The sequence below is a fragment of the Trachypithecus francoisi genome, unplaced genomic scaffold, assembly GCF_009764315.1.
Source record: "Trachypithecus francoisi isolate TF-2019V2 unplaced genomic scaffold, Tfra_2.0 Contig01579, whole genome shotgun sequence".
Lineage (NCBI taxonomy): Eukaryota > Metazoa > Chordata > Mammalia > Primates > Cercopithecidae > Trachypithecus > Trachypithecus francoisi.
In genome coordinates, this window is record NW_022681442.1 from 20,785,859 (window position 1) to 20,796,890 (window position 11,032).

The 11,032-nt window shown below is 42.4% G+C and overlaps 1 protein-coding gene across 1 annotated transcript in view; it reads right to left on the minus strand.

Moving 5' to 3' along the window:
- Positions 1–7,205, minus strand: part of RBM20 (RNA binding motif protein 20) — a 194,527-nt gene extending 187,322 nt beyond the window's left edge. The window contains exon 1 of the mRNA XM_033182982.1: positions 6,803–7,205. Coding sequence (XP_033038873.1) covers positions 6,803–7,002 — 200 coding nt within the window. The 5' untranslated portion in view covers positions 7,003–7,205. The remainder of the gene's footprint in view (positions 1–6,802) is intronic.
- Positions 7,206–11,032: the final 3,827 nt, after the last annotated feature.

Consider the following 11,032-nt stretch of genomic DNA (forward strand, 5'->3'; position numbering starts at 1 on the left):
GTTTATTTTTCTGACTTTTAAAATTATGTCACTGATCCAAATATTCTTTGTGAATGCTACAGAAAGCATTTCATTCTCTTTTTGTGGTTGTTGCTTTCATGGGTGATCAATGTCACAAATATATACCTATGTCCACGGCTAAATTTAATTGATGTGGGACATATTCTGTATCAGGTGATGGAGGAAGTAGATGGGGGAGGCATTCTACATTGGTGATCACTCCACAAGTTTGCTAAGATTTGCACAAGAGCCACCTAATTTTATTGTTGGAAGAAACTGCAATTGATCATTTCCAGTCCCTGGAGAGGCTAGATTAATTGGCTTATCCAGGTCACTGACTCCCAGTCCAGAGTTTTTTCCTCTCTGGCATTCCTCGACAGAAGCCCAGTAATTAATTTAGAGCAAAGATGCTCATTTTACACCTGAAAACATCAGACTGATCTTAAATCATTCTCTTCAATAATTAATTCAAAATAAACCAAAGGAAGAGATTTAATGAAACCAATGCATCTTTAAAATATATATTACCTAGTCTACTCCTGACACTTTAAAATATATATTACCTAGTCTACTCCTGACACTTTAAAATATATATTACCTAGTCTACTCCTGACACTTTAAAATATATATTACCTAGTCTACTCCTAGACTACTCCTGGAGGGCAGGTTGAAGGGCAGGCCTAACAAAGCTTAAAAACATATTTGGGAAAGAGTCTACAGACAAGTTGCAAAACCAAAAAGTATTTAAGATGTCCAGACAGCAGCAATTGGAGGTTCCCAGGTGTGGGCCAGAGTGGGAAGTGGTAACTGAGAACCGATGGGTCATTAGTGTGATCAGGAGAAAGCAGGTGCAAAGAAAAGGCAGAAGCAGGTGGCCCTGGTACAGCCTTAAAGCAAATACCACATTAAAGAAGGCAAAAGTGGCGTGGAAACTATCTTCATGGGGTGATAACCACTCCCAAACACATGCGTGACCCCCTGCCTTTTGTTTCTGAACACATGGAAAGCTTGATTTGTCCAACTGAGCTTGAGTTATCAATACATCCTCATGCAAGTTGCTTAACTGCTCCCTTTTTGCTCATAAAGTACATTAGCACCAACATGTGCCATCTCCCCTGCAGATCTGCTGTCAGCAAGTTGGAAAAGTTGCCTTAGAAACCATCAGGGACTTACTTATCTTATAAAATCCATCAGGAGTTGTAGGGAAGAGGAAGATCAATCAACTTGACTGTAACTTCCACTATGGTCAAGAGTTTATCATATTAGATGGATACACGCAACATATCCAAAACACACACAAATTATTTGGAGGGGGGTCCTCCTTGCTTTTACCTCCTCCCCCAACAACTGGCAGTGATAACTTGTCCCCACACTAGCTGTATGTAAATTTCGAAGACTAAAATCTTGTACAGCTCCTTAGTTGGGTGGAATTTAAACAGTGACCACCCATGGAGCCAGTCAAACTATCAGCTCGCCAACAATACCCCCGTGGTGGTGTTGGAAACCAAATGCACATTCCTTATTCAAAAATATATCTTCTTAATTAGGATCAGAATCTGCCAGTCTACTCACTGGTAGGAACAAGCAGTATTAGGCATCCAGGATAATACACATATTCTCAAGATCCAGCCAGGTTCTTTAAACAGAAAGGGAACGAACTGCTGTGTGCTCCTTTCTGCAAACCACTAATTAACATCCTTGCCATGATTCTGGAATATGGATCATTTTACTTAATGCAAAGCTTTTCAACACTCTATTCTAAACACAGCTACCAGTCACTCACACCAGCTGCAGATCCACAGCAATTTTCCCTGTTAAAATATACAAAATAATATCAGTTAGACCATCCCCAATTAAATAATCACTGTGGCAGGAAATAAAAATCAGATTAAGTAGGATTTTGTGGTATAGGAGACCATTCAAACTTTTGTCTGGCAGGGAGACCAGGACAGATGAAGGGAGACGGGAGTCCTGCTTCTGAACTTCTCTTTTGGGTTTTAACTCTAATATCTCAAGCTTCTTCCATTCTTACTTTCTCTATTTAGTTCAGTCCATTTTAATTTCTATCCCTTGATTAAACCCCAGTTCCGAACATTTTGTGTATTCTTGTTTATCAAACCTGTGAATTTAGCTATATCAATCTGTTCACTTGAGGACCGGTTCTTGTGGGCAGGGAAGAATACTAGTTTAAACTGGAGTCAAGAACCTAAAGCCACAATCAATCAATCAATCAATCAGAAGAGAAAGAACCCAAATAATGTGGAATCATTTCACTGTGAGTCAATCCTGGTTGGGTTTTTTCCGCCCCCTGGTGACTATTAGGACAGGCAAAGAGATCTTAACAGATCAGAGTTCACTCTCCAGTGGACAGACTTGGGTTTTTTAAATTATTAATTAGATAAACTGCTAAGGAGGTAGCGAAAGAAAACAGGGATAGAAAAATAAAAGGGGTGATCAAATTCTTCTTCTTTTTCCCCCTACAGCAGTGGCATTAGAACGGCTCTGTGTGCACCATATGCATAGTCCTTTACCGTGACTAATAGGAATAATGTACTACATTTCATAATACTGATTTCTTTGGCAATTTGAGAAAAACTCACAACTAAATGACAGTACATACTATCTAAAAATACTTATCACAACAAACCCTCAAGCAAAATTTCTTTTTCTGATAAAACTTTGGAAAGCTTTCTAGACAAGCAAAAGAATCATTCAGGCTGCTAAGAAAATAGCTCCCCCTCTTTTCTTCCCTGTTGGGGTAAAGGCTTAATCCTCTCAGATGGTTTCCCTGCCGAATGTTTGTCTTATGTGCAGTTTAAGATGGTATTTAACATTTTCAAAATTCCTTCTACAAGTGTATTCCTATTTCCCCTAAAAGTGGGCTCACACTGATGTTAACTGGCACAGATGTTAGAAATTCCATCCTCTTTCCAGAAAGGACCAAGTATGAATGCAAGGCAATGCCCCTTTTTAGCAAATTCTTATTTCTTCTCTCTGATTCTGGATGTGATTGTCAGCATACCCATCAAAGTGGGTGAACATCATACACAACCTCCCCGCACATGACTCCCTAACAGTTACATGGAGATCCTTCTGCAGAATGTCTGTAAAATTAGAGTCTGTAAATCGGAGCTGCTACTTACAACATTTTCTATTCTGAGTGAGGGGAGCACTTTGCTCTGAAAATATAGACAGCCAGTGTTCTAATGCTATACAGAAGACTATAAACTTTAGAGATCAAAGCTGGATTCATGTTTTCATTAACTACAAACACACGCAGGTGACACTAGTTACCAAATGCTAAATCAAAACTTTTTTTATTGTTTATAAATATTTTTATTCACTGCTTTAAAAATAATGTAGAAAAAATGTCATCTATACTCAAATTAAATATGCAACCTGATGTCACGCATTAGCCGGGAATATTTTGCTGCAAATCAAGTAAGTTAGGAAAATCCCCCATACATTAACTTCATAAGAGGGGTGCACATGTTTCGTTTCTTTCTTCCATGGCTAGTGGTACACTTTGTGGTTCCATCTGACAGCTAACTGCAACGTTTCACACGGAATTGAGTGGCTCTGTTTTCATTCTAATGAGTGCTTTAAAACTTGCAACCTAAAACTTAAATTTCTGACGTTCATCAAGGTTAATAAATAACTTCTTATAAATAAAGGATTAGGTTTGATTTTAAAGCTCACAATTAAAACAAAATAATTTTAAAAATAAAACATTGTGTATGTTGGAGGAGATAAATCCTTATAAAACATTCACTGGAATGTCAATGTTTTCATATTTCTGCTAGTATGGAAAAAATATATATTTGTTAAGTTCTCAAATTATTCTGATTTCCTAACTTATCCCAAATCTCCTCTTAGGGTATTATTTATAGTTCTTGTTTCCTAAATAGCCTAAGTCATGTTTTATATACAATAATGCCTCTAAGCCAATTGGAGAATGCACATTTAAAATTAAAATCTTATAAAATATTAATTATCTGTGTCTATACATGGCTGATAATCTTTACAGTAAGCAACAGTAGAAAAGGTATGGATGATTCTTAATGGAAGCTAAAAATACAATGATAAGGAAATGAAATCATTGTACTCCAGAGAAATTAACTCTAGATGCAATCTTTATAAGTACTAAGACTGGCTTCCATAAAACAAACAAAATCAGTCTCATTATTAGTCATCACACTTCATGTGTTTATCTTTGTAAATGTAGTACACAGCAGTTCTCTAAAGGCCAAATATAACATGTGAACAGGAACTGATTTTTATTATAATTGTTACTATGGTTTATCCAAAGTCATTGACTTTAAAATAAAAACCATTACTAATAAAAATCAGTAAACATAGACATTAAGTGGAAAAATGTTTGTAATCTTCAAACGCACTACGCAACATGAAGATTGATGTTGCCATCATTTTGAAAGCAATCAAAACTTCTCCTCTTACGAGTCACATAACGACCTCACTAAAATAACTAGAAAAAAATGGAGGTTCTCTAATAATATTTAATATGTGTTCCACCAGAGGAGAATTTCATCCAAAGCTGTAGCTCACAAAATTCCCCAAATCAACAGCCAAACAACTCATTTTGCAGCCGAGCGCAATAGCTTCACTATATTTTCTCAAAGATGGCTGATGCAAACCACACCTCATAACTACATGAAAATGGTTGCTCAGATGGAATTATGCAAATGCAGTTTCAAAACAACCTGCTCAAATTTCGGCACATTGAAGATGGACCTATGAAGCGTTTGCGACATTGTGTCTGGTTCCAGTGGAATTTCAGTGGGTACTAAGGAGAGCACAAACTCCAAATCATCCTTATAAAGAAAGACTGAAACATCAGTATGCAAACATCCAATCCTATGGGCATATTCACAGCCCTGGGTCCTGGTCCCTGAACATTGATCCGTCACCAATGTAAAGCAAGGAGAGCAATGAGGCGCTTCTTGAGGTCTACATCCTGCCCTTCAAGTAGAAGGGGCCACCTTTGAAAAGCCGTCTTTTCTTTTAAAATTAGCTATTCCAAAGATGGGATTTTCAAAATGGGGGATGAATTTAGAGGGTAAATTATTTATTATAGGAGGCAAATAAAATATACTTTAAATGATCCATTTCCATAAAATGATATTTATTATCAACCTGTCAGTATTTCATAATCAGATGCCCTTCTACAAAGACCTTTCTGTGAATATAAAGTTCCCAATTTTCTTCTACTTAAAAGTAAATAATAGAAAAGTGCAAGGTGATTACAATACCAAAGCAATTTCAATAAACTTCATATGCAGCCTGATTTCAAGCCACAAGGCACTGGCTCCATACGAAGTACATCAGATGTCTCCAAATTAATAATTGGCCAAATTGGATTTTTCACTAAGTAAACTTTAAATTTTAAATAGTTTTTCTCTGTTGCTTTATATTTATATTAAGAAATAAAGATAAATTTTAAGTATTGATGTACATAAATTGTCAATCATATTTAGTATTGGCTGAATAATTTGCAAAACAATAGAAAAGAATAATAATATGAAATATTTTCATTTTGGAATAGTTGGAAACTGTTTCTAGTTGAAAGTTATATAAAATATCCAATTAAAGCAAAAAGTTGTCACAAGTGGAGATTCAGTATTCCACCAGTCAAAAAGAGGGAACCATTTTGTTCTGAAATATGATACCAGCGTTTTCTAACATTAAACTTGAATTTGCGCAATTCTTTCTATTAGACAAATCAGTCTTCAAAACAATAAATACTTAACTGCTATTTACTTCCATTTACACCCATCACTGATTCTTTCTGTTACTAAGTTTTATTAAATTTACAGGACTCAAAGCATCAGCAGAGCAGCGGAAAACCTCTGCTCTGTTCCATGAGGGTATATTTTGCTGTACTTACGTGTATTCATCTAGTGTCGTCAGTTTCGCAGAGGTGTTCATCATTCACTTTCCTACACTTCTTAAACTAGTTTTGAAGACTTCATTACAAACTGAGTAAACCCTTAGGAGAGTAGAGATCCTTCAAATAAACCTACATTCTAGGCCTTAAACCGTCACACGCAATCTCAAAAGAACAAACAACACAAAGCATCACTGTTTTTACTTCTATGTCCCTCAAATGGGCTGAAAGAGCCTCTCCGGGCTTGTTAACCACCCCCAACCTTCTCAAGCATTGGGAAGGCCGACCTGAGAATTCACGACCCAAGTCGCACGGGTCACCCGAGTTACAAGATGGTAACATTAATGGAAAACGGTTGCGTAGCTAAACTCTTCGAAAGGGCCTTCTCGAAACGTGGCTACACTTTCAGGGTAAAGCAAAATATGTTGTTTACAAACTCTCACCTCCCTTTTCACCCCAATGTCACTGGTTGGTTTCACGGGCACCACGAAGGGTGGTTTAATTTTTGGCATTTTACTTACACACCCTCACGCGCGCGCACACACGCACGACTCTCCATTCCAGCGTCCTCTTGGGACCAGAAAGATGACATACAGTCGCTGGGCCATTTCCCCGCAATCTGAGCTATTTTAGTTCAAAATACCTAGTACCATCCCTGAAGAGATGAGAAAGGAGATAAGGAAATACAAAATAATTTTCCCTAAAGAACTTGGCTCCCCTCTTTCCAGCCTAACAGCCAGAAGGACACCGACTCTGCCCAGAGGGGGGACGAGAAAACTTCAAACCCAAGGGGGGCGAGCGAAGTTCAGCAGGGACGGGAGATGAAACCACAAAGGGGGCTCTCGGGGTGCGTCCCCAGGCGCACCCTTCGTCCCTGTTCCCTTCTCCCCCTCTTACTTTTGGATGATCTGGGGTAGGCCGGCTTGAGGCGGGGGCGGGGGCGGGGGCGGCGGCGGCGGTGGCGGCGGCTGCTGCATCCCTCGCGGGCAGGAGGGTGCCGGGGACGCCCGGGCACCAGGCACACTGCAGGCAACTCTGTCCGGCTGCTCCGGACCGCTGGGGTCCGCGTCCTGGCTCATGGCTGCTGCCAGCACCATGCGGGGCGAGACCTGCCCGGGATCGCGGCGAGAGAGCTCACGGGAGGGGCGGTCCTGGGCCACGAGCGCTCACTGGCCGGGGTCCCCGTGCCCAGTCCCCTTGTCCTTCCCGGTGGCGCGGGGAGGAGACGCGAGGGGCGGGGAGGAGGCAGTCCCGGCGGCGCCGCCTCCTCCTCCTGCTGCTCCAGCTCCTCCGGGCCGGCCACGCGGGGGCGGGGGCTAGGGGGCGTCTCCCGACCGGCTGGAGCTGCTCTGCGGCCGGGGGTTGCTCAGCACCAAGCTGGACCCAGGAACTCTGCCCGCCGACCCTGGGCGCAGGAAGCGGGGAGGGAGCGCGGTGTACGCCACAGTGCACCCTCAAAGTCCGGAGCCCAGCGTTCCACGGCGCAGCACACCGCGCGAGGAAGGAGACATACGCAGCCCGCGGCCCGCCGCCGCGCTCTCGCTCCAGCCGGTAACCCTGAGGCCTCCGGCTGTCCCCGGGGACCGTGCGCGCGGCCTCTCGCAGCTCCTGCCAAGCCGAGCGGACAGAGCGCGCCCAGGACGTCCGCGCGCATCGCGCATGCAAAGTGTGCCGGGCCTGACATCTGCCCGCGGCTGGAACCCGGCCAGCGCCACTCGCCCCTGAGGCACCCGACCCCGAGGGGAAGAAAGCCTGGACTTGCCCCGAGGTGGGACTTGTATTGCAACCCAGGTCTCAGATGACCATCCCCGGGGCTCTCCAAATTGTCAGTTCCAGCTGCTGATTTCAGGTGTCCCCGGAAGCAGCCTGTGGGGCCAGCGTGGGTTTCTGGTTTCTTTTTCTCTTCACTTAAAAGACTCCGCCACAACCCCACGAGCGCAAAGACAAAACCATGCGTACATTTTATTCTTGTTATTTATTGGCCAAATCTCGGCGGAAATGTAAAGGATGAAAATAGAGTTTGCCGACATCGTACGGTCACAGTCACGCCCCCTGAAGCCCTGTTAATTACCCTGGCTCCCGCGTGCGCCCGTCCACCTGCACTCACCGGTTCACAGCTGTGGACGCGGACATCCTGAGGCCTTTCAAGGCTGAGAGCCACCCCGCAAGGTGCAGCTTAATGTCCTGGCACGTGGGTGCGAATATGCGAGACACCTGACGCAGAAATGTCTACCGAGCAGAGCAAAGACCGGAGAAAGCGGCCGCCCAGTACACCTCACCGGCTGTCCGGCATACAGGAGTTCTAAGTCCTGATGCCAACATCCCCGGGAAGTAGAAGTAGAGAAAAGCGTGCCTTGGGTGCCTGGGAAACCAGAGCCCAGCATGCCCCATGGCCTGGAGAGGAGCTCAGGGTCTCCACCCAACTCACCTTCCTCCCGCAACCCCGCGGAGGAAAATTCTGAAGATGGATTCCCTGAGACCTGGCAACTACTTGAATTCCCTAAAAGACGCTTTCATTTCTCCCCAGACTGAGTTTCCAGCCTCAGGACACTACGACACTACGCCTCCGCCTCCGTTGATTTCTGCCATCATTCTTTCTCCTTCTGCCATCATTCTCTCTCCTTCCTTCCCTCTCCCTTTTTTATCTTCCTTTCTTCCTCCTCTAATATAAAATGACACTATCAATTCCTTGTGTTCATAAAGATCAGTTTGCCACAATTCGCAAAATTGAGTCTCACAAAAACAAAAACAAAACAAAAACGTGAAACAGGTAGGCTGGTCCGAAGGTATGTAGGTAGCTCAACTGATTGTTCTGTTCGTTACAGATAGAACTTGATCTACTCTTTCCTCCTTCTCCTTAATGCAGTTGAGGAGGGAAAACAACAACAACAACAAACCCTAGTAAAGAGGTGTTGATTGTTCTTCCCATCTCACAAATGAGGAGGCATTAGCGTGATTTGCCCGGAGGATCCACAGCTAGTAAGAGGCTGTAAGAACCAGAGTTTTGTCCATTCTCTGAATAGTTAGCTCATCATCTTCAGTTTCCATCACTAAATTCCCAACCGTGGTTTCCTTAAATCTCCATCCTCCACCCCATAGTCCCACCCCCAGACTTCCTTAGTGAAAGGAAATTACTTAAAATTAACATTGCAGCTCTCCCAGAAATAAAATGAAAACTTTTTCTGTGTTTGCACGGAAATCTTTTTCTCAGAATCCTCAAAACCTTGATGGAAAGAGCTTTGTGGTCAGAAGGACCTGTTTTCGAGTCCAGACTCTGCAGTTTACCAGTGGAATAATTCAACTTCTCTGAGTGTCAGTTACCAAATACGTAAATCGGAACTGATGAGATCCTGTCTTGGAGAGTCTCTGTTAGGGTTAGGGATAATGTGTCTTGCATACTTTATGCATAAGATGTTCAATCTGGCACTTACTACAAACATAATTCTTTATATTCCAACCTTATAACCAGATATTAATACAACAGATCTCAAACCCCAGAAAGCTGAGAGCCTGGAAGTCACAACATCGATATAAGTGAGTCTATTCCCATTACATTTTTTAGTGACAAAAAAAGAAGACCATGTTATATGAATGCAGCTGTCTGAGTCTCAAAAATAATATCCTAGCATATGTGATAAAATAAGAAACAATGGATAAATCTAGGTATTCACTGGGCTTTTTTTGCGTCCTTTCTGTAAGTTTGAAATTTTCAAAATTAAAAACATGGAAAAAAATGAATGATTCACAGGTGTTTTTCAGAATGCCATCTCCATGATTATAGCTTAGTATTTGCAATCCACATGTTACATAATAACTGAACTTAGAACAGATTTGAAGGGAGAGGGCAACACAACAGCAAAAACCTAGAGGTAGTTCACGTCCTTCCTCAGATCCCACAAAATGTTTTCCAGGATGACATTGAACAAGCCTTCCATTTTGCAAGTCAAACATAAAGTATATTCAAAAGTTGCAATGATAAATATTTCTAAACGTTTCTCACTTCTCTCCTGGAGGGATGAAAAAGCCTAAAGAACCCTAGCTGAAGCTGCAGCCCTTGCTTTGATCTGCCCCTGGTCTCTCACCACTCCCCTCCCCCAAGCGTGTGCTTCACAGTGACAGAAGCCAGACAAGTGTGAGTCACCTGACTTGACAAATGGGAGCGTGACTGAGAGGTGAAGACTAGTAACATCTCTCTTTGTTCCTCTCCACAGAAGCATCCTGTCCCTCCTTGACCTACAAGTGAACTATGATCAGGTGGTGAGGCTATTGCTGTTTGAGCATACCTTTAATATTTAACAAGCTGCTAAGTATTTTCTTAGTTTATCTTACTTTATATTCACAGTAACCCCATGAGCAGCAACTGTTAACTCTGTTTTATAATTAAGAAAACTGAAGCTCAGATAGCTACAAGAATTTGCTCAAGGTCACCCAGCTTTTAAGAGCCAGAAGCAAGACTGCAGGTAGGTTGGTCTGTTCCCAAAGCTCACCCACTCTCTACACTACCTCAGTGACAGAAGTGGAACTGAGATCTTACCTGTCTTCTTCTGCTGTGATGCTGCTGTCAATATAAAATGCCACCTGCATTGTGATGCAACTCTGCTACTCATATCTATTCAGATCATTCAATCAATAGGAAATATCTAAACTGACCCTTACAAATAAGAAAATTCAAAGAAATGACGCAACCTGCTGGGAGGTGGTAGAAAGGGGTGGAAATACAACCCAGGTCTCTATTATACTAGGGTCATTCTCAAACTTACTGGGGACTCTGGCACTCTGGCTTGTCCCATGATGTTAATAAATAATCCAGGCACTGGTTCTAGGAGCTTTCTCACACCTTATTTCATTTAATATCACCATTTTGGAGAAACTTGAAGAACCTGCCCAAAGTCACTGGAATAATAAACAGCAGAGCTAAGATTCAGACCCTGGCCTGAATCACTGTGACCCTCTGTACCCTCTTCAAAGGGGAAATATAATAGCTTCCTCTCAGTTGATTGTGAGCATTCATCTCTGCAGATGAGCTGATGTGTATGTGCCTGCGGCTGTTCAGCATATGTATACTACCACTCTTATTTTTTAACAACAGTTTACTTTGTAAAGTTTGATGACATAGACATTCTCATA